A 24,306-nucleotide genomic window follows, 5' to 3' on the forward strand; every position below is an offset into this window, starting at 1 on the left:
GAGCCGATTCAGATTTTACCAGCTGGGACCTCTGCCCCACCAGTATTCCCAAGTCCCCATTGCTCCCTGACATCCAGCCACAGATTTCGCTCCCTCCCACATTCCCCAAAGCAAAGCAGTGCACTGGAAGTGTGCCGTAACTGCCAAATTACAACTTCGACACTAAACTAAAACACTTCGACAGCACCTGCAACTGGATGGTGAAAGGTTGCATTTTGCATTTTACAAGACTGCTCAGCAGAAGACAGGTTGAAAAATGGCCACAAGTATCAGTTTTAGGGAAAAGCAGCCTCTACACCTCCTCTGCAGGCATTTCACTGTAACAACAAGCAAAACACACATTACTCTCCTTACTGCCAAGAAGCCTGAAACCTGTTCATACTCCAAAGTAACACATTAGCATAAAAGAATCAATTCACCTCAAATTCTTTCATACCTGCAAATCATTTTTAAGGGGACACACTTTAGAAGGCAAGTGACCAGTACATGAAGATTTTTAGAAAGCTCACACAAAACAAGTCTTTATTCTTTGTCGCAGAAAATAAATACAGGTGCATATTTCATATGCTTTTCTATAAAAGCACTCCTACAAAATCACTGAACTGCATACAACAGTACAACCTTTTTGGCTTTTAAAATGCAAATATTATACAGTCACTTCATTTTATTATCTTTTAAAGCACTTGTAGCAAGCAGCTTTGGAAAAGGAATGCTTAATTTAGAAGCCAAATTCTTGCCTCAAGTGTTTTGTGGATTTTTTCCATCATGTATATAGTGCAACTAACCTAAAAGCAACTAGAACAGTTTTTGTAAAATGTTTATTCCCCACCCACCCACCCCAAAAAAATAACCACCTGCAAAGAAAAAAAAAAGCTCTTAAAAACTGTTCTACCTTGATACTTAAACCAAGAGAAAATAAAAAGTGGCTCAATAGAAATATTAAGGTAAGCATGATGCTTCACAGCTCATTATCTGTTCACTTCCAGTTTGGCCCGGGATGTTTCTTTAGACTAAAGAAGCATTAATCATCCAGTCCTATATTTCTGAAAAGGTACGACATGGACTCCCCATTATGGATCCTGCGAATGGCTTCTGAGAGGATCATGCTGATATCCACCGTCTTGATTTTAGGGCACTGGAGTTTTTGTATTTCGTGTGGAATTGTGTTTGTAACAACCACCTACAGAAAGAAAAAATGATTGGAAAGTTCCATTATGTTTTCCTCCTCCCCATATTAGAACTGCAAAAGGGCATGTACACACACCAGATCCTGTGAAGCCACCCTTGCTGGTAAAAGAACAAGATTTTACATTACTGTCAGGGTCAAAATCTTAGGAAGAACCATGTGTTGCTATAGGATAGCACATATCCATGGATACTAATGGCACTGTCCCTTCCTTCCATTCATTCTGCCGCGCAGGCCCAAAGGAAGGTATGAAAAATATCCCCTGCACTGAAGAGGAAAGTCTGCTAATCCTGGCAGTCTGTCAGCTCACTACTTCCCTGGTTTCCCATCGCTATAGTTTAAGGACACAGAGATGCTAATACTCTTAACATGCAATTCCTTGGTAAAAAAGCCTGAACCCAGGAATCTCCCAGCTAAATTCTTAATGCCAGTACATTTTAATAATCAAGTCAGGAGAAAACTGCTTGCTTAAAAAACACCGAATCATTGGACCAGAAACTCAGAATGCGTGCTTACTTCATCAATTGCAGATTCCTCTATCAGCCTGGGAGCATCTGAAGATAACAGGCCATGCGTGGCCATTACAAAGATCTTGTAAGCCCCCCTCTCCTTGAGGGTCTCAGCTGCAGCAAGAAAGCTGTCAACGTCATCTATAATGTCATCCTGTCAAAGTAAGATTGAGTCAGTGAAGATTCACCACGTCTTCAGACAGATCAGCACAGCACACCCAGACCAATACCACATCTTCTTCAAGTGTAATGGTTTACAGCCGATGCAAAACAGACATTTTTATTCATGCTGTTCTTGAGACCTGAGCTAGACAGTGAGTGCGAAAAAGCACAAGTGTGTCCTAAACTACTGCAACATCAAGGGGCCAAAGGATTGCTCCATGAGGGGAAGAGGGAAAAGCCAAAATAACCGACACTCATTCAAAAACCAGACTCAGAGAAAATTGCCCTTTTCTGTGACAAGCCCAGAGATTACACTCTGCTTTGGAGAAACAGTATAACTGCATCATCTCTACTTCACTGGCATTTCTAAATTCACAGAATAGAAACATGGTGATTTCCCCCTAATCTGATGTGTAAGCACCACCTGAAACTTCTCACCTTCAGGCAAGCACTTGAACAGAATTTCACCTGGTCTATTCATAGCAACAAGGCCCAAATGCTGCTTTTCAGCATGGATCACTTCATAGTTCACACAGTCAGCTTCAGTGACTGCAGAATACTGCCTCACGGTACAAGAAGCGCAGTATCACAAGTTCACCACCAACAAAAGTTTAGCTGCTGATACAGCAGAGTACCTACTTGATTCCTGCAACTTTAACATTTTTAATATAATTTATCAGAAGTGACAGCATCTTACTTACCACAATGATAGCTATTCTTCCTCCTACATCTCCCACAACTGTGATGGGTGGTTTTTCCTTGGGAATCAGCACTGATTCATGGCAAATTTTTTTAGAGGGGTAAAAAAGAGAAATAAAGAGAGAGTTTATACAATTTACTTCAAGCATGGAAACATACACTTTGTGTTGGTCATCACTGTTATAGACAGAAAAGAAGCAACAACTATTTCAATCATCACAGCATTACTGGGAAAAATCAGCAGGATTTTAATACATAAATGATTTAGGCTTAGCCAAAGTATTAACTACATTCATTTATACCCACATTCTTTAACCAATTCAATTAATTCTTAATTTTAGTTCAGAGAATATAGCAGCTTGCAGATACAACCAGTCTGCAGACCCTACTGAGATCCATGCTAAGGTTTATGCAATGAAGTTTTACACGCACAGTTATAGATCCACGTTCAGCAAAGTTACTCTGTCAAGGTCCACGACATTATACAGCTACAGCCACACGCAAAAACAGTTTCAGTTCAGCTTATTAGCTCTGTGTCCCAGAAAAATTCCAACAGGAAAAGTAAATGGCAAAAAAGTGGGACCCTCTGCCAAGGGCTTTTCTGACTGCCTGTAATGACACAGCGCCTCCTGCCCAGGGCACAGAACTCACATACAGCCTAGCACTAAAACCATGGATAAAGCATCAAAAAGGAATCTTTTTTTCTCCCTATTAAGAAAAACATAATCTTCTTTTCCCCCTAAAGAACCACTCATTTTTGATCGTCCATCACTGCCAGTCCCATTCCCCAAACCCACAAAATACAACAGGTGAAAACTTTCACACACAAGCTTACTTACTGGGTATCTCCAAACTGGGATGAATAGCAGCTACGTTTTTGGCCGTAGGTGGTGAGTGCCGACCATCCACCATGTCAGACTCTGCATCTTGAGCTTCCCCATGAATCACAGCAATTCCCAACCGTAAGCGCTCAGCAAATGACTGTGCCCTGTATGGAAAGGGTTAAAAAAGAAAACCACAAAACCAGAAATACGTTACATTTAAAATAATTCACATACATGCAGTCCTAACCTATTTCCATTTTATTTCTCATGTTTCAGAGGAAAAATGGAATGATCCTAAAATTTTAGGAACACACACAGAAGAACCCACCTGCCCCTTAGTATCTTGTTTTCACCAGGCTTGTGAGAGTCAGAATAACCTTGAAAGGACCCATACTGGCCTTGAAGCAAAAGGATAAATGCTGCAAGTCACATAATTCTGATTACTCCCTTCTGTTTTGCCCAGTCAGAAAAACATTTCCCAGCCTTCAGCATTCTTGAGATTTCACCCACACTTTAGCAGGTCTCATCTAACAGTAGCCAAGAATAGCCTAGATGCCTGGATTGTCTACATTTAATAGGAAAAAAATATTCACATGAAAACAGAAACAAGTGTCCACCTATTTATTTTTAAGCAAGACGGGCACTAAGGACAGTATCCCTGAACTTCTGAGACATAACCCTAGAAATCCTACAGAAAAGAGAATCCAGACCATCATTTTGCCACACTTGACAAACCATACTTCAAAGTTAAACAGCCTGGATTTTTACAAGCTTACAAGAAGTTCCTTCACCATGTGGTATTTCTTCAACTAAAATTAGAAATCTATGTAAAAAAGTGTAAGGTTATCTGGGGAAGTAGGGAAAGTAGAGTCAGGAAAATAGGAATTTCACAGATAGAGCTTGTATCCCAAATACTGGAAGCAGCAAGTAAAAATTAGCAGATTCATCCTACCTTACCTTGCACACCAAAGAGTTTGGTATCTAGCCTAAGCCAGCCAGCCAGCCTCTTTTATGCCTAGAGTGAGTCACTCCATTCTAATATCAGCACTTAAGACCTGTGGCCTAAATCACCTCCTTTACACTTAAGCCCTGTTTCACTATCCAAACAACTCAAAGTCCAGAGAATAACTTGCCCATCATGATGCTCAGTTAATTAAACATGAAGAATCTTCTGCCCTGTGGTTATCATACAGTTAGGATATTTTTTCCAAGTAGTTAATTACAGATAAACTATGATTCAAAACAGTAAGTTATAACTTAGAAGTCATAATCCTATCAACGAAACTATAATAATTACTCAGTTTAATGCTGCATTTTAAAGTAAAGTTCAAATGTTGTAAAATGATTTATTCGTTTTCCAGTAAGCTCAGAAACTACAGAAACATTCTGAACTTCAGCAAGCATAGGTTCTCTTTCACAAGTAGGCATTCATCTGAAAAGTGTTTTCCTTGATGAGGCCGAAACATTCAATCACCCTTTTCCAAATACAAAGTACCTCCTCAAATACTGCTCTTAAATGCTCACATGTACACATGAAGAAGCTAACAATACAGCTCTGGGATCCTATCCTACACAAATCAGTTACATGTGCAACCTATCTGTCTGATCAAAGGTTATGTGTAGACTATTTGCTGGCATGCACAATTACTTGACGAGTACGAAAATGCCTCAACAAATGCCAGCCTACACCCAAGAGGCAATACGGACACCAAGTAAAAGAAACCATCAAAGACAAGCAAATGTAAAATAACTGGTCAAAAGAAAAGAAATCACATTAAAAGTACTGCTGGAAAACAAAGATGACAAAAACTGTTCCCCTCACTATACTTCTACAAATTAAAGTATCTCTGATTTGTTATATAAAATCAACAAAAACCTTTCTTACAAAGAGTACCATGATTCCTTGGCAGGAAAGTCTAGATAACTTTTCAACAAACTATTGGTTTGTCACCACAGCAAATACAGTATCTCTTAAACCATCATCCAACTCTTACACCACCTGCTGAGAGCAGTGTAATCCCAAAGAGTTTAGGAACAGTCAACCAAAAAGCTTCATGGATTAATAACAGTCATTCAGCCAACAAGGACTTCACAGTCAAAATAATCTCCAACATCAAATCCTGTTTCACCACGCGAAATGGTAAGCCATCTGTATTTAGGGTCTGATCAACCATGTTCCAAGTTACGACCATGTTAAGCAAATACTTTGGATTAATGGCAATATACTTCCAGCAATTTTTCTTCATTTACAGAAGGAAATTTATAATGTAAAAGCACAGAAATATAATATGATTAAATACCTCCTTTATCCTAAGAGCCAAATTGATCAACCTCATCCTTTCACTTGTTTGGTTTTTACTCTCCTTAGATTTATTATAACAATGATGTAAGAACTACACATCTAACAGTATTGGGAGGGATTTGAAGGCTGCATCTTCTAATTACCAGGTATGTGTCCTTCACTTGATCCTAAGAACAAAATCATGATAGAGATTTCCTGCTCTAACACAAGAGAGCAGATCTTACCCACCTCTTTGCAGACGCAGGTGATTTGGCCACAATTACAGCATTCCTGTAGTCTGGTATCTGTAGTAAATAACAGATAGCAATGTCTACTTCGTATCTTTAGACAAATTTAAACTCAGTAAGAATCAGAGAACTTTATTTTGCCAGAAGAATTTTAAGCATCGAACATTCCACCTAACATAAGAAAGCAACCTCAAGAATCCACGGTACATGATCAGAGTTCACAGCTCAGTAAAAACAGGTATTTAGGAAATTCAGGTATTAACTTAAAAACTGTACCTTTCACAAACACCATGTTATATTGTAGATCACACGAAAGTAACTGCTTTAAAAGAACATCAGGGCTACACTGACAAGTGTTAAAAGAAACAGGAAACCATCAAAGAAAGAAGTTTCCAGTTCAACTTAAATTGTCTTGTGTCCACCCATGGCAGTCTTTAATCACTTGAAAACACAGCATTTAATCTATTTCCTATTGATTTTCAGAGTACACCAAAAAAAGTAATGCCTATCCATCACATCATAGTGACTCTTCATACCGACTATCAAAAGGGATAAAAATTCCCTATTTGCTGCACTGATCCTGCCATCACAGTCTAACACTGCTGCAAAGCGGCTTCCACATCAGCCAGCGCTAGAGGATGCTGCTGCAAACGCCAACAGCAGCAAAGTGGTAAGGCCAAGAAGTCAAGAGTTTCATTTCAAGGTCTGATGGGTCCTTCAGTCAGTCTTCACAAGCACAATCCATTCCAAAGTTTGCTGCTCCTGTCCTGCCCCATTCTCACACTGGCTTTTCACTCCAGACTCATCTCCATTTAGCCACCATTTTAGTCTCCTTCTCTCAAAAGTTCATCTCCATTTTCCCTGCAAACACTGATTCCACATCTTCCACATCAGACTCATGTTTCCTTGTTTCCTAAACTCTCAAGTATTCCACCATTTGCCCTGTCAGTCCTCCTTTCCAGCAGCAATCTATGCTCCCTCTAATCTCTCATCTTACCAATATCTCTTCTTACCCCCCTTCCTTGCAAACTCAGTGTTGTTCTTCACTGTGCTGCCCTGAGACAACCTGTCTGCCACAGAGTGTACAGAGAACCTCTCTGTCCTTTTATCAGTCACTGTAACGATAGTTCACAGCCACTCTCAGCTGCAATAGCAAGCAAAGTCCTACAGAGCAGATCCAATCCTCAGAATCCCAGTGTTAAGGGACAGAAGACTCTTTATAAAATACCTGCAGATTATCTGTTACAAATGTAATTTCACAGATTTTTGAAGATGATACCCTGACATGCAGTTCGTTGCCTTGCTGTCAGATGTCAAACACCAGATCCAGAGCATAGAAATACTTGGGTTTTGTTCAAACACAAGCAAGGTAAATTCTTCCACAATCTTATCGTCAAACATACAAACCACACTGGCTGAATATTTCCAAAAGTACTCTACCTGAAATACATTGTGGGAAAAGTTCTGAACTTGGGCATGGGCCTAACCAACTGAAAACAAGAGCTTTTCTGAGGACGTGTCAGGCAACATTAATAATCCCCACTGCTACTAACTCCACCTGATACTGGGAATTCAGCATGTTCTGTCCTTTACAAACACTTAGTTATACAACAGGCTATAAAGATTAACATGATGGAAGGTATGGACAAGGCAGGGCCTGTCACTTGACATAATAAGCGCTTTGATCTTGTTCAGACAGTTGCCTCATTTTTCCCCTGCCAAATTATCAAATTTGTTCTCAGCTCTTCAAAAATGAAGTCAGAACGCTAGAAGTGTCATCCAAAGACAGTAAGACATCAACAACTCCTTGTAACAAAGAGCTACATCACTCTAAGATTAACATGTACACATAGAAGAGAGAAGTCACTAAGTATCAAACATTAGCTAAGCATACAAAGGAGAATCACCAAATTATTTTTACACCACATTAATTTCACTGATTGGACTGTCTTCATCCCAGAACACCAAGTAATTCTCTTTACACCTATGCATAAATTTCCAACAGGGAACAACTACAAGCCCTCATCCTCTTACCTTTCAGTTAAATCCCTTTTAAGTGACCTTCATTCTTATCAAGCTGGACTCTATTTCATGCTACTCAATACACCCCACCACAACTCCTATTAGAAACATTTTTCATGCTTTGGCATTCACAGTGCAGGACATACAGCAAGCTGCTGCCACTGTGAACTTAAGATAAACACTACATTCTTCCTGAGCAGCACTGGATGAAACTTTTAAGAAAAGATATGACCTGTCTGGTGAAGGTACGTACTTGCCAATATAGATCCCAGGTGATCGATACATTCAGTCAACTCTAGTTTTAGCAAGTCATCTCATGGACAAGCAGAGGAACAAAGAAATGAAAATGTGAAAGGATCTCTCTACACATACTTCAGCAGATCTCTACAAATGTTAATTTGTTAGACTGCACAGCAGTGCCAGACTCAAAGCTGCAACAATTCTTTGGAAACCATTAAGAGTTCATGTATCAAAATGTGCTTCCAGACTAAACCAGGACCATGATGTTGTGAACAACCATACTCCATACATTCAAGCAACATATAAAGGCACAACTTGCTTGTGTCTGCATATTTGGTTTTCCACTATTCTTCTTTTTTTTAACTTCTGAAGTGCTTACAGTGTGCAATACTCCTCTCTCCTGGTATACATGATGAATGACTGTGGCAAAGGCAGAGCCTGGAGTTTTGTTCTATCATCCTCTTTGACTCTTATTACCAAAAGAAATTATAACAATGGATTCAAATGGTAACTGATTCCCCAAACAGATGTTAACACTGTCATAATAAAATCATGTTGCTTTGGTTTTGGGTTTGGTTCTGTTTATTTGTTTTTAAATTGAGACATTCATATCTCTATAGAAATAAATAACCTGGATTCAAGTGTGAGCTAAACGTCTTCTCTCACCAGGAAAAAAGCATTTGCTTTATCCCAAGTTTTCATTAGTCAGAAGTATAATACGCATCTTATACCTACAATTATAATTTGCACAATTTGTATATATGAATCTACCGGTGGCACTTCTCAAAGTACTTATAAAAATAAAATGGAGAAATAGACGTACAGAACATCAGAAGTTAAGCTCCTCAAGTCAAGACATGCTGAACAAACAGCACGTGTAGATTTCCACACAAGAAGTCTTCTGTTCTTTCTTTCAGAGCATGACCGATAGGCCCTCTCATAGTTTACAGCTTTACTTTCAAAGTGTTTTCATAATGCAGTATAAATTACACCTACACAAGCAGTCCATCCTATAAATGTCAAGGAAACTGGAAACAGGAAAGGAAGAGGACATCAAGAGCAAGAAAATCCCTTTTTTTTTTTTTTTTAATACTGGTTATGGGAATATATATAAGAAGACAGAACAGCATCACTGCATGGATAAGAAAATGCCAGTTCTTCACAAAAGCAAAACTTAAACCTGTGGGGAAGAAAAGAACCAGTTACCCCAACATGATCATTCCCCCTTTAAAATTCTGTTTGAAGAGTTAGTCTTTTCAGAGGACTTTGTTTCAGAAGCCTTGAGACATGACAAAAAAATGATTTAGAAAAGCAACTGTAACAGCAGGCCCTCCTCACCTCTTCTTGGATGTACTGTAGTAAAAATGGAGATGCTCTCAAGTTATCAACTGGAATATTGAAGAAGCCCTGTATTTCCTTCTGATGTAAATCCATGGTAATAAGATGAGTCAGTCCTTTTAAAAAAGAAATTAAAAGACATATGGAGAAGCTCGTCAAGAAAAGTAAGAGAGAACAATAGATACACTCTGTTTCTCTAGAAAGTTTCACTGAAGTTTGCCCAGAACAAAATCTCTAAACTGCATTAGAACAAGAATACTATACTTAGTGAATGTACGTACCATATTAACTGTGTGCCTCAAGTACAGCAGCATTATCACATTTCACGATTTCTACAGTGCTGCTTTTAAAAGAACCTCAGAACACTACATAACTGACTCAGTAGTGCCACACTGAGGCAGGCAAGATCTTTCTCCATTCAACATATGACAAAATGGAAGCACTAGTAAGATAAATTGTCCTATGCCACATAGCAAGACCCCAGCACAGCTAGCATTAGAGTTCTGAACTCCTGAAAAATGGGCCCAAATCATAATCATCAAAACACTTCTCTCCAAATAAGAAACCAGATCCCAGTGTCCATTGTAGCTGCCCATTTTTCCCAGGGACAGGAGCAAAAGGAAAGGAGCAGAAAACGTGCTACAAGGCTGTGAAAATGAATCATCCCATTCTCCCATGTTATCTCAAACTTAAAGGATGGAAACAAAGTGCATTCACCCAATAGTTTAAAAAAAGAATAGATATGACAAGGCACAACTGTTTGAGAGTGTCACAAAGGCAGACAACAGTATTATGAGAGATGGATACCATGGCCCAAAGCAGCAGAGTCCAGCAGACTGATCTTGCCAGCTTAGTAGGACACAATGGAAGATGGCTGTTACAAGTTTGGGTTTTTTTACAAACTCGTAATTTGGAAACATTTCTAATGACATTCTCCTTTCTTATGTGGGTTTTAAATGCACAAAAAACTTGGCAGTTATTTTTAAACAACCTCTCTGCAGAGACCTCTCAAAACCTGCAAGGTGACAGCGGAAGCCCCCATTGCCCTGATTATTTCATAACAGCCTGCATTCTTACCAGCTTTGCACATCATTGAAGCCAGTAATTTAGAGACAATAGAGCCCCTTTTCCTCATCTTGCATTGTTTGCTGTACGGGAAGTAAGGAATCACTCCAATAATGCTTTTGGCACAGGAGGTTTTACAAGCGTACACCATGATGAGGAGTTCCATGATCGTAGTATTCACATCCCTGGAACGAGAAGCATCTAGTTCTGTATCTCATGCATAAAAATCCTGTATTCAACACAGTACTTATACCCACTCCAGGAATTTCACTCCTGGGTAGTGGAGCCTACAGTGACTGAGCAATCTTCACTAAGAATCCAGCTGTGCACCTCAGGATGGTAATTGCCCTGGGCCCAGCATTTTAATTCTTCACTAGAATTACACTTCATTCATTTTTTCACTTGGCTACTTTGGGCAATTCAGCAGTTTTTGTTATACTGTGTTGCTGTAACAAAGTAGTCTGTAATTTATCTCCAACATCTCCTTCTACCGTGCACAAACCAATATGTGTGTATTTTTGATATAGGTAAGCTTTTTTTAAAAAAAAAAATTCACATTTTACAACACATTCCTCTTATTCAAGCCAACAGCAGGCTAAATATTTACTATCCATTTTCTGCCCTAAATGGAAAGATTGAGAGGGTATCTTTTCAGAAAAGAACTAGTCATCAACTAAGAGCCCTGCTATTTCTGTTGCCATTTAAAAAAAGACTTAGAATTTGTAAAGTTCTTTTCACGTTAAAAAAAAAGTTTTTTTCTGAATCACAGGACACATTGCCTAGGAAATGCTCCTCCTATATTTAGAGTTTTGTAATGGTGCTGGAGACAGGTAGCTGAAAAGGAAAGGATTTAAAGAGAGTAAGATAAGCAAAAGCATGCACTTAACAAATGAATGCAGAGACCCAGGAAAAAGTTTCATTGACATAGTCACTGAAAACTAAAACAAGAGCAGTTAGCTTATGCTGAAGTCTTCATTGTGAACATACAAAAAACCCCAAAACACCAAAACAACAAAAAAAAGAGAAGCCTCTATCTAGGTAATCTAAGCTTATTATACTGCATCATATACATAAAATGCGAAGAAAATCTAAACCAGAAGCATTCCTATGTACAGTCCATGTCAAAATGCTAGCACAGTGTCTAAACAGTTACTCACTTTGAAACCGTTTGGATGATAAATACATCCTTTCCTCTCACAGACTCCTGAATCTGCACTCTTGTTTCTGCCAAGAAGAGAAATATGTAATATCTGCAATAGCAAAACTCAAACTCTTAAGAAAAGGGTAGCCAATACATGCACATCACAGTTAGGCAAGTTCCAGGTTTGCCAATTAAATGCTCACCTCTGTTTGGCTCTTGATAAACCTGAACCTTCCCCATCTCCACACCTAAGCGCCTGCAGGAGCAGAAAAAAGAAAAGTAGAAGTCAATATGGGAATATGAAGAGCAAAACAAATGCAAAGCCCATACAACAAAACAATTACTGAAAAGGCTGTATTTCATACAAGAAAACCAAGGGAAGAAAATCCCACACCATAAAACCAGTAATTATAGTGAAAACCTCTTAATAAAGCAGCTACAATTTCCAGAAGCTCCACTGCAGGCTAAGCTAAACTCGTTATCAAGTCAAGCTCAGAAGAACAGGCAGCAGAAAAAAAATAATGAATACTAAATCATGTAACAATTTCTATTTTTTAATACATATTTCTATATATGTTGCCATAGATATGTACATATGCATGGCAACACACACAATGCTTAAAAGACCATTTCTACATCGCTCTTCTCTATAGAAAAAACATCAACATAGAGAATAGGAAATACTTTTGAGCTCTACTAGATGAATAATGGAAGACTAATGTCTGCTGTATTTATTCCACTTTAGTACTAGAACAGACCCCCATCACTAAACAAAGGAGACAGCCAAGTATGCTGTGCACTTATGCCCAAGTCCTTGCCATGTGTAACCCGAGTTCCTTGGCACTCTCCTTTCTCCTCCTATCTACACCTAGCCATGGGTACATAAGCCTCAGGAAGAAACTATCACGTGCAAGACTCCTGGTTATGTTATGCATCCTAATACCATTACAGTAGCATGGTAAAAATTTACTTACATCATAAAAGTTTTGCTGAAGCTATTCATGCATTTAAAGCTCAACAAATGTTCCCACCTAAAACACACAGTGAGCAGGATGCAGTTTTGCCATCTAAGAAAATTCCGCTATATAGAATAAGTAAACGATAAAAACTTCTGCCATGACTATTTAATGCTATCCAAACATTAGCCTTCCCATGTGTCTAAAATACTGCAGCCAATCACAACCTGCCATCAAACAATTTAAACACAAGTTATTTCCTTTGTTATTGACCTGTTGAAACACACTGTGCAATACAGCACACTAGATGTTCTTGCAAACCATGGCAGTTTCCCCATGGAACTGTCCTTAAACAGAGAAATCAGTCTTTAGTAAAATAAGTCCCATCATAACAACACCAAGATCCTAAGCTGCCCTGCAGGAGATTTTACTTACTCAGCAATCCTCTTCGATAGTTCCATGCATGACGAATTGGAATTAGCTGAAAACAGCACCAGTCCACCCTTGGTTATATTCATGATGGCCCCAATTTCAGTTGATGACACACAAAACATCAAACCTAAGTTGTTTTTCCGCTTCTAAAAGACTGCAAGAGATCAAAGGTCTGTTAGAGCCACATTGTTAAAAACAAAAAACAAATCTGCTCTGTTTAGAAAGTGATGAGTTTCTCATAAGCCTGTATTTTCCAGCACCTTTAATATCTATCACCACTTTAACAGTACCATGAATATATCCATACAGAATGTTGTGACCTACAAGCCATACTGTTTACTGACCCAGCTCAGCGTACCCACCAATAAGGCACAAAGAAAGGGACTCCAGCCTGCCTTGCCTTCCTTCTCCTGCCCCCAAGCTTTACATGCCCTCCACCAGAATGCCTCCCTCAAGGTCTCCAAACCCCACCCTAGACAACCTCTGAATTTCAACATTTTTTCCTTTTTTAAAATGTTTTCCTCAGCCTACCATCTAGTAATACTGTTTCTCTTTTCCATCAACTTGTCCAGTTCATTTTCCAAAACACAGCAACATTTATTGACTTTTTCAAGATCACAAAGCCAGTCAGAGGTAGAATTGAGCTGAACAGAGTTCCTGGGTCCTGGCTCTGCTAAACTGGCTACAAGAGTCTATTTCCATAGCTGCATATCTTTCCATCACTTTGCAATAAATTATAAACTTACAAATAAGGATGAAATGTAAGGAAGAGTTCAATAAAGCTGGTAGCTGTAAATAATGACCTCTTGCACAATGCATCCACTTGGTGAAGCAGTAGCTGTCATTCTTTGATACTAATATTTCTCCTGTGAAAACAGGAGAAAAATATCAAAAGGAAATATATACAAATTTTTTTCCAAATAAAGGCACAAACCACTAATCTCACCAAGGATTTGATGGGATTCCATCTTGACACCTTTTATCCTTTGTAACATCACATTTTCATGACTTCTTCTACTATAACATTTTATTCAAATAAAAGAAAAAAAACAACACATTGACCAGCAGCCACTGATAGATCAAAGTAACACTCCACTCAAAAATTCCTAGGCTACTGCACTTCACTTCTGCTGTATAAATAGCCCACTCCTTCGTCATCCATTTCAGCATTACATGCGAAACCGAAAATATCAAATACAAGTGGCATAATTCAAAACAAAGTGAAGGGAAGTTAGATAAAGCAATAGCTTCTTTCCTGGTAAACATCCCCCTGCTGAGAAATATAATTATCCAATAGTCACAGGTTATCTGTTATAAAAAACTGATGGTACTATTACGTACTCCAAAACAGCATCTAAATGGAAAACAAGTTTTCATACTTACAGGAACAGCTGGCTAGCTCTATATAAGAAACTCATTCAGCCCACCTTTGCAACTACACACACTCTTGCTCAGTTTGACCTTGCCACAGAAACTGCACCCGATTCACTCTCAATTAAGAGCCAAAGCGAAGTCAGGAACATCCTAACAACAAATCTCTTCATGAAGAGGCTGAGCTACACACAACTGCTGTGTACGAAAACCTGCTTGTCATCAAAACTTCCAAAACGTGCACAAAGAGAGCGCTAGTAACAGAATTTGAACACCTAGATGTTTCAGCTCTACTAGAACCTGGTGGCACCCCCTATACCACTTAAAGCAAGACTCTACCCCTTTCACCCCTTTCTTTCAGACAAGACAATTTAAAAAAAAAAAATCCTAGAAAGCAGTTATGGTTACAGGCATCCAGTCTAAAGCTCAACTATATCACTATATCCCCCCCAAACTAAGTACCCAACAATTTAAGGAGAAACCCATCCCTTGGCTAGTGTTTCTTCCTTTGTTCTGCTGCACACTTACTCTCCGTAACTCCCAGCTGTTAACTAATGGCCATCACTCATCAAATATTCATAATGGTGTTAAAGACACATCTTAAATCCAACAAAGTGAGTATGCACTAAAAATGCATTTAGGTCTCAAAACACCACCTGAAAGCACCCTGCTTGTGTGGTTACATGGGAGCAGCATAGAGACAACTTCCAATGTTACTAAAAACATTCATAGGGTGTTTTGGAGAGTTTTTTCCAACTGTGTTACTGTCTTTGCTCCATGGATTAGGGAAATGAGGAGAATTAAGAGATCTGCTGAAAGACAAGAGTTGTCGGTTCCTGATTATTGTTCAGGGTGCATTTTACACCTCAATAAGATACTGACATATTCACAAGCAACACCGAACATAGCTCTTCAGATAACCACAGGCCAATGACTACCTTGTGGATGTACTTCAGCAGCAACGAGTGGGCTACAGATGGGGGCGGGGGAAGAAGTGGCACTTATAGAGTAATATTGATGTATCAGCCTTGAAACAGGTGTTGGGATGATGGCAAGCTCAAAAAACTTTATTAGATGTGTAAAGACATGACTCCACAAGGGTACACGGGACCATAATCCTCTGGTTTGAGGTGGATAAATCTTCCAAGCCTGCATCAAATCTGGGAGAACACATGCACCGGAGCAGGCTGCAGCCCACGAACTCCTATGTTTTCTTTTGAGCTGCAGTTACACAGACACATCATGATAAACATGACAATTACTGGACTGGGTACGCATGATGCCCTACTCCTACTGGCTTTTACACCTCCATGAACAGAGCACATTCACACAGAAAGCAACAGAGGCAGGAATAACTGTACAGGATAACCCTGGTACTAAATAATTGATGCCCACGGGCTGGAGGGAAGCTCAACCCTCTCACCCATCTTTCCACAGGGAACTTCCCTGGCCTTGAAGGGCCCTCCACACTAACCTATCCCCCTGGGCTAAACGGAGAGGGCAGACCCTTGCACCCCACACCTCCCTACAAGTCCTTCAGCTGCTCCAGGTGGGATACACAGCCCTGGGAGGGGAAGCCGGCCCTGGCTCCCCGAGGTACCTGACAATCCGCTCCCTCCTGCGAGGGGAGAGGCCTGGGCACGCCGCAGCCCCCGCCGTGGCTCCGCGCACGCCGCTCCCCTTCACCTGTAGGGCTGGCGGCCGGCGGGGAGCCCGGAGCAGCCCGGGAAAGGGGCCGCCAAGGAGAGGGCCCCCTCCCACAGGGGCCCTGAGGGGAGGGCGACGAAGCCCGTTCCTCAGGCGGCGGAAACCTGTGCGGGGAAGGGGAGAGAGGCGCTGGGGAAGGGGGATGTCCTCCCCTCACACAGCCGGCTGAAGTGGGCTGTGCGGGCGGGCGTGCCCCTTTCTGAAGGCCTTACCTGCCGGCTCCGGCCCCCCGGCCCCGGGAGAAGGCAGCCCGGCCGGAGGGGAGGGGGAGAGGCAGAGGCAGCGGCGGAGCTCAGCCCCTCCGGTTGTCTGCTTGCAAGATGGCGGCGAGGGCGGGAGGGAGGGCGGGCACGCGAGGGGCGGGGGCGAGGCGACGCTCTCCTCCCCCCCCCCCCCCCGCCCCGCTTCCCGCCACGGCCCCGGGGCGGCTGAGGGGAGACGCCGCCATCTTCCCCCGGCCTCCGACCTGCTGGGGGGACCCAGTACCAGAGCCGCAGTTCAGCTTTCCCACCTCCCCCCCAGAAAAATAAGAAAAGACCACGATGGGTGGGTAAGGCCCCCCAGCAGGGTTGGGAGAGCTCCGATGCAAAGTCTATATGGAGTAAACCAGTCTGCGGGGTGCCGGGGAGCGGAGGTCCCGCATCACGTCCCTGTCAGGGACAGCCGAGCACCACGCTGCTCCGGGCACCGCCACCACAGCGGTGGGTCCTCACCAGCCCCGCCGAGCACCGCCTTTGCCATCGGGCCCAGCGGTGTTTGTAGAGAAGGAAGCTTTTCTGGAAAGAAAGAAGAGAAACAAAGCAGTGGTCTCAGTTGTCAAGAGCATACGTAATTTGGCCCTGATACATATCAGGGCCCTCCTTGCAATATACATAGGTTAAACTGGATGAAGATGCATTTGACATCTGCAGCAAGACACTTATTTTAGTTGCCCTGTTTAAAAGCCCAGCTATACACATGACAGCACCCACGATAAAAGTTGGGTCCTTTCACTGCTTTGACGAAGTTACAGTCACCCTGCACAGACACAGGAGGACAAAGCTCTTGCCAGGGCCCACCACCTTCTAAATAAAAAAACAAGCACCATGTTTTCCCACTACCTGGGTAGCTAGAAGCTGTTTTAAATTACACTTTTCAGTATGCCCAAGATGAACAGCATGTTATGGATCAGAATTTTAACGTTTAGCGTAAAGGTACAAATTGGGTACTTTCTGTTGCAGTTTTTCTGACAAAAAGCATTTAAGCTTAGTTATTGCCGGACTGCAAGGTGCATTGGAGCAAGGCCTTGAGCACCCCTGTAGAGAGCCCTGTTTGTGCTGGTCATACCGTGAAAGAGGAAGAAATGCCACAGCTGCCGGGACTGCTCTCCAATCTTGCCTGCAAAAGGAGCACATTTATATTCATATTTTGAAACTGCGGTTTCTGCCATTATGAGCTGTGTTTTCCATTTGAGATATTCACAGGCCAGTGTTTCCCCGTATTTCACAATATTTTCTTATTGCTTCATGCCTTCCAAGACTGCATGAATTGTCTCCTGTTTTGCTTTTTCAACAGACTCAGAGCTGGGGAAGGAGAGCACTTTAACCTGGAGCTGCGGGGCAGCTGCCAGATGTAGAGCACTCCACTTGCAGCACTCATACAAAGCAAAGACATCTGTTTGAAATATGTGAGCAGAGAGGCCATAAGCCTCTTTGTACCCTCACAGAGATGCAACAACGATCCTCTGCCTTGCCTAGAGTCTCTTCTGAACTACGCTTAGGTGTAAGAGAGCAGACCTCTCTTAACACCTCACCACCCCTACCCTTCTCAGTCTGTATTTTTCTGTTTATGGCTGGTGCTTCCACAGTTGATTTGGGGTCGTTGACCCTAGTAAGTTCTTTTTTGTTTTGTTTTGGGGGTTTTAGGACAAAGGGAAAGGGTGTTTTGAGCTTTTTGTTAGCAGAGATTTCTCTCTTAGCATCAGTCTTCATCACAGGATTTCACTACAGGCTGGTATGGCAGAGCAGTTTAAGGCAGAACAGCTAGAAACAACACATGGTGAAGCACTGACCCATAATGCAATTAGCAGCCTTCCCCAGAAGCATTTTTCAATACACTAGGGCACCCAAAATTTGCTGACTATTTGATTTGTGCTGCCCCAAATTCCTGACATTGCTTAAGCAAACCACAGAACTAGGAACTAAAAGATTCTAATCTCTGATCCTTTTTATAAGGCTACTGCCTTTGTTTTCTCAGAGCAAATCAATTTCTTTCCCACCTCTGTCTTCCTGGTCAGAGGAATGTGAATTTAAATCTCCACTCCCAAGGGAGAGGGATTTGTTAATTTTACAATATGCTATCCAAATGCTAGGAGTTTAAGAAATAGTTGCTCCAAGTGAACACCCAGATTTTACTTTATTTACAATGAATCAAGTGGTCATCTAAGGAATTCTGAAAATTTGCTGGGTGTGAATATACTGGCTCTTGTTCTTAATCCAGATGCAACCCTGGCAAGCAGACTTGTACAAAACAAGCCCCTGCACCTAGTCCAGCCAAGGTGAAGGGCACTGCTCATCCAGTGCTTGGCTGGACGACAGCCTGCATCTGTCACCTGAGAGAAGACAAATGTTACTGTCTTCCAGTTTCCTGAGCTCCATCCATCACTGCTCAGCCAGATTGGCTTTTTTGTTTGTTTCGGGCTGGGAAGTGGGGGTTAAAAAAAAAAAAAGTGGATTTATTTTTTTTTTTTTTTTACCAAACCACCTAATGGTGAGAATTATCAGACATAGTACACTAAAGAAATGTTTTGATTTAATCCAACAGAGCCGTGTGAATAGGTCTGGTCTCTCTCAACGATTGATCCTATGAGGTATCCTAAAAGTGTCCTCTACCCTACGCAGCCCCTCTGAGCCTGCTGGGGGATTCTGGAGCATACTGGCACCTCCACGATGAGCACAGCCTAACAGCCACCACCTCCCTTCTTCCCTGCATTGAGCTTTACTGTCTTGGGAACAACTGGGTCTAATTTCCAGAAGATGATGGCTTGGATATTATCCAGCTAGGGAGGCAGAACTCAAAGCAGCTATAAATGCATTTATGAATAAAGGGAAGGAAAAGTAGCTTTATCATTTCTTAAGAGTCATCTGGAAAATAGCATTCCCCATGTCTGGGAATCTAAGTGCCTTAAAAAAAGGCCCTGGAGCAGAGAACATGTCTTACCCTTGTGAAGGGCTCGGTAAGCAGACAGCACTCTCTTATTGTTTTATCAAATATTACTGCCTAGCCATGGCTTGGCTGTCTGCAGTAAATAGGCACAGACTTGCTCTGTTACAGTCTGTTCCTTCTGAGTCATAAGGCTTTGACCAAATACTCACCAAGTTCAGTTTATTTTCCTGTTTCTAACCACGCTCTCAGTTCTGGGTCAGTCTGCAGTGACTAACAGATCTGCCGCATCAGCTTCAACACGGGGTTATCTCCAACCAGCCTTCAAACAAAGAGACAAGAGGCTTGTTAGAATACCCAGAATTTAACAGGTCACTGCACAGGCAAACCTCTCAGGCTGGGTGAGAGGGCAAGGGTTTGAACAAACACTACCCTGAAACAAGAACCGGCAGTAGCACCTCTTGCTTTGTTCAGATTCTCTGCTTTGCTGCGTCTATGTGCCATTCTGTCCTGCAAAGTCTGTATAACATCCAGTTAACATCCATCACCTTCCGTTCACGGATATGGTTTGCCATTAGTCAAAAGCAGTTGAACTGGATGGCGAAGTCATGTCATTTTAGGGAATTTGAACAGCTACACAGCTAGAGCCCAACACTAGTTAGTGCCCTGTTCCTCTCTGCTCTACCTACTGGGTCCCAGCATTGACTTTCCATTTACTGCACTAAGCGACAGCTCCTCTATGAACAGAGAGCACACATGCATCATGCCCTGTACAGGCATTTAGCAAACACACAGGAAGGGCCTGAGTTCATCACTGGTCACTGTACAGCAAGCTTGCAAATTAAACCAGAATTCAGGAGCACAGGAGAAAAGATCCAGTGCTTTACATGCACACAGACAGACTAGGGAGCATAAAGAAAGATTTGGTACCAACTCTGCCCTGTACAGCTCAACAGAAGCTGAGTGAGGTGCAGGGAAGAAGCAAAGTGCAACCAGCAAAGAGCAGCCCGTTCCCTTCCCGGTTTGGTGCCATCAGGACTGATCCTGGATGAGTGATAGCAGGTTAACTCCCATGCTGGGTGGGACCCTCACCCAGCTGCTACACCAAGAAATGCTGTAGAGACCTGGGTAACACTTGGCCTGCACCACTTTCTAACACTATTATCAACATCTCTCCTTCATAGAGAAGCTTTTTACTAATATCAGTCCTCTAATTTGCCATATTGTTACCCGACTGATTTCAGCAAGATCTGGAAGAGGTTCTGCTGTCAGACCTTCATGCACTGTCTTTTGCTTGACCTTACCTAGCAAGTTGATTCCCCAAGCTCAAGAGTAGGACACTTAAAAGTTTTACCTACTAGGAGAGTTTCACCAGAGGAAAGGCAGGGGAACTACTAGGTTTCACAAAGGCTTTTATTGTCTCATTAAGTTCTCCTTAATGAGAACTTCCTCATCTGCTGCAGTCTTCCTCCCATTCGTTAGCACCCACCATCATGCTGCTGGTACTTTCAAGGCTGTCTCCGCTCCCACTCCTTCCTCCCTCTTTAATGTTCTAAGCCCAGTTTCTATTTCCATGCTTTCATCCAGGTTCCAAGGAGAAAATACCTTCTCCTCTTGAGCTACTGCTTGCCACGTCCTTCTTGGCTGGTTTCCTCCCTGATATCTCTGCTGCTTCTCCCAGCTCCAGAGTCACCTGCTGCGCTCTCTCCTCCAAAGCGAGGCAGCAACAGCTCCTGTTGAGATCCCTGACTTATGTGCTTGCTAAAACAGCGTAGAACTGCCAGATGTAGCAATAATCCACTGAGGCTGAGGACCCACTGTGTGCTGTGATTCACCCTAGACTTTAACTCCTTGAGATTCTTCATACATCATCATCTAAGATCCTGTCTTTGTTACAGAAGCAGCTCTGTTGCAAGATCCACTTACACCATGGTTGTCCCTCAGCATGATTAAAAAAACACAGTTACTTTCACTTGCTTAAAAGTATAAGAATATCTTACCATCCTGCTAGACCCTAGTCTGACCAAAAGTGTAACGCTGATCCAGTGCCACTTAGGTCTGTGATTGAATCAGTACAGGACACAACCAGTCTGTAATTGGATTCTGCAAATTCTCTTTTCAGCATACAAAGTTCTGTCATCCATCACCCGAACTGGCCCCATGACGTGATTCTTCTCATCTGTGCCAGCTAGTGAAGTGTCATTGTCCCTTGCCACCTTTCTTGGAAGGTAGGTCTGGACCACAGCTCCAGCCAGCGCAGTTTCTGCACTCAGAAGACACATCCTGTGACAAAACCTCTAGCCAAAAATCACCTGCCAAGTCTTTCTGAGCTCTTCCCCAAGATGTTTTGGTGATTCCATATCTACCTTGCTCAATACCAAAGTATTAAAGCCTGCTAATTCATACCAAATGCTCTGACTATCAAAACTTGCTTATTCTGTCAGCTGAGGCTCTGCCGTGCACAGCCTGAACCCCGCATGCCCCAACAGCTCTGCACATCCCTGCCCGCAGTTTGTATGAGCGGGGCAGTTGGATCGGCCCCTCAGCGGGACCAATGAGGGCCTCACGCCAGCGGGGCAGCAGGTTCAGCACCTTTCCCAATGACTGCAAATACTGGGGGGTTCAGGCTGTTCCACCCCTCCGATCGCATCTGAAAGAGCCTTGAGAGCAAAGCTGCGTCAGAGGGGGGCACAGCTGCCAAAAGAGTCATTCAACCTCTTTGGATTGTTTGCATGCCTTTGGAAAATATTTTCCTCCTCTTTTTTTTTTCTTTTCTTTTTTCATTCAAGCGTTTCTAGATAAGCGGATGACATGCACAAGTATCAGAGAGAATGAACAGCCTGCCTCCTGGTTGGGAATAAGGGACTATCACAATTATTGCTGTGATAATGAGATAGTCAGAATATGAGGGAATTCAGTACAATGGGGGATTTATCTTGGAACGAGTCCCTTGGAAGCCTGACCCTGCGTTGATGTCAGCATGGTTTCTCACTGCACAAAGGCTAGAGATCAGACACGGCATGGCAGACCCATATCTCAAGTGCATCCTGTAATACAGCAATGGCCATTACCATCGATAAAAGATTTACTTCCCTCTTTTTTTCTCCCAAAAGTATTTTGGCAAGCGTTCTCAGGAATGGCTGTTTAAAAGCTTTCTCAGCCCCTTCCCCATCAGGCAGAGAGACATTCAGCTTTGTACAGAATTGCTGTTTTGCTCAGCCATAATAACATGCCACTTAGAGTGGAAGTAACTTCTGGGAGGGTTATTGAGGGAGAGAGAAAGAGCAGCTTGGTCTCAGGTCTGGAGCTGAATGGGGTGAGCTGATGAAACAGAGCTGCGGTGCAGGAGGCATGCTGCGCTTGGCTAGGATACCAGGGAGGAGATGGTGTTCTGTAGGTTAATTACCTACTGGTATTCCAGTGGTAATCCCTTAGATCACCCAGACGCTCTGCTGCATTCAAGTCATGTTGTCTCATGGAAATCCTGTACCCACCTTGGATGTCCGTATGACCCAGAAAATTATTTGCTTTCCTACCACAAACCATGTCAATACTTCAAGTCCTGACCTTCAAGGGTGCTGGGGTGAGGAGAGAGGCATGACAGGAGTCCAAGGCCTTGGCGCAACACTCTCAAAGGCTCTTGTCACAAGGAATTACGTGGGCTCTGCAAACAGACAAGGAAAAACAGAAAGAGCAAACGTTGGTCTGCACAACCTTGACATGGTAATCGATGTTGTAGTTTACCACCAGGAGCAAGTAAATAGCCCTAGAATTGCATGCTGCATAGCAAACATTGCAGTTTTATCTGATGACAGGCAGTAATTTGTGGCAAAAGGTAAATCTCTCTGTTCACTCATGCTTGACATATGGATGGTCTTGTTACATTCCCTGTTCTCAGCAGGCTTATGCATGAATTTAAGGTTAAGTGCATGTGTGCCTGTAGGATCACGACCTTCATTTAATATTGCATGGCCCAACAGACCCATAATTAATCCCTAACACATTCAAATGATAGCTTTCACTCAGGAATGTCATCCATGCAGAACCGTGAAGTACTTGTAAATTGGTACATTCCGGCTGGGAGTCAGAGATTTTCCAGCTATCGGAGCAGTAAGGCTCTGGGGCAGATTTCTGGCAGGATGAATGGACAGACGGTAGCTTGGGCCATTTTACAGGCGGATTGGGCAGGGCAGGAGAGGGAGGTGTGATACAGTTACTGGCTTGTTCAGCTGCCTGGGATGGGCTGGGAATGGCAGCACCTCAACACTGCCATTCCCTTTTATGTGACCAACGTTTTCTACTTAATAAAATCCAAGAGTTTCAGAGGCTGGCAAAGCCTGGAAAGAAAACCCCCACCATCTTCATCCTGAGCAGTCTGCAAATGTGAAGCTTGACCAGGCCCAGCTCAGCCACACTTGCTCTTCTTTCTTCTCTGAACCACTGGATTTCAAATGTACCAGAAGGTCTGAAACCCAACGATAAGCCAAAACTGCAGTCTGGCAATCAGGCTCACGTGGACAGAGTGCCCCAGGCAAGTCCTCACATCCAGGTCGAGCCGTGTCTGCTTCAGTCATTAGAGTTGCTCCTAATGCCAGTGGTTTGTTTCCAAATTCTGGGTATTTTATCTTTTTATCTAATTGTTCTGTTACCAAAGATGAGCATGCTCAGTCAGGTTAGATCAACAAGTGTTTTATCAGACAGGCAACACAACAGGCTGGGTATGTTTTACATAAGTTTATTGGGATTTAATATTCATTCACCAGCAGTACAAAATGTCAGATCTCCACTGTTTGAGGGCCGGAAACATTGTCAAACACGAACACAAAGCATTGCTCAGAAATAGTTATGCTGTACATCAAACCTGAGTAACTGGAGCACAACCAATAATTTGTCCTACCACACATCTGGGGAGAGAAAAGGTGAGTGTTTTACTAGCTATTCCAGACTCTACAAAAATACATATAGCCATTTCCTTTAACCCTAT

General features: G+C 42.3%; 1 protein-coding gene across 3 annotated transcripts; it reads right to left on the reverse strand.

Moving 5' to 3' along the window:
• Window positions 1-493: 493 nt before the first annotated feature.
• On the reverse strand, window positions 494-16,537 carry PRPSAP2 (phosphoribosyl pyrophosphate synthetase associated protein 2). Of its 3 annotated transcripts, XM_080386573.1 has the most exons (12): window positions 16,394-16,537; window positions 13,850-13,969; window positions 13,107-13,257; window positions 11,919-11,971; window positions 11,732-11,798; window positions 10,587-10,759; window positions 9,510-9,625; window positions 5,911-5,966; window positions 3,396-3,544; window positions 2,559-2,629; window positions 1,703-1,849; window positions 494-1,180 (listed from the first exon to the last, which is right to left on the reverse strand). In XM_080386573.1, exons 3-12 carry the CDS (start codon window positions 13,223-13,225, stop codon window positions 1,022-1,024), a joined length of 1,110 nt encoding a protein of 369 aa, XP_080242699.1. In that variant the 5' UTR covers window positions 13,226-13,257; window positions 13,850-13,969; window positions 16,394-16,537; the 3' UTR covers window positions 494-1,021. The 3 variants fall into 3 exon arrangements, with proteins under 3 accessions (XP_080242699.1, XP_080242700.1, XP_080242701.1); XM_080386574.1 differs by lacking the exon at window positions 13,850-13,969 and having other exon boundaries at window positions 16,394-16,525; XM_080386575.1 differs by lacking the exons at window positions 11,732-11,798; window positions 13,850-13,969; window positions 16,394-16,537 and having other exon boundaries at window positions 13,107-13,184.
• Between the last annotated feature and the right edge of the window lie 7,769 nt (window positions 16,538-24,306).

This window comes from Falco punctatus, assembly GCF_963210335.1.
Source record: "Falco punctatus genome assembly, chromosome: 4".
Classification (NCBI taxonomy): domain Eukaryota; kingdom Metazoa; phylum Chordata; class Aves; order Falconiformes; family Falconidae; genus Falco; species Falco punctatus.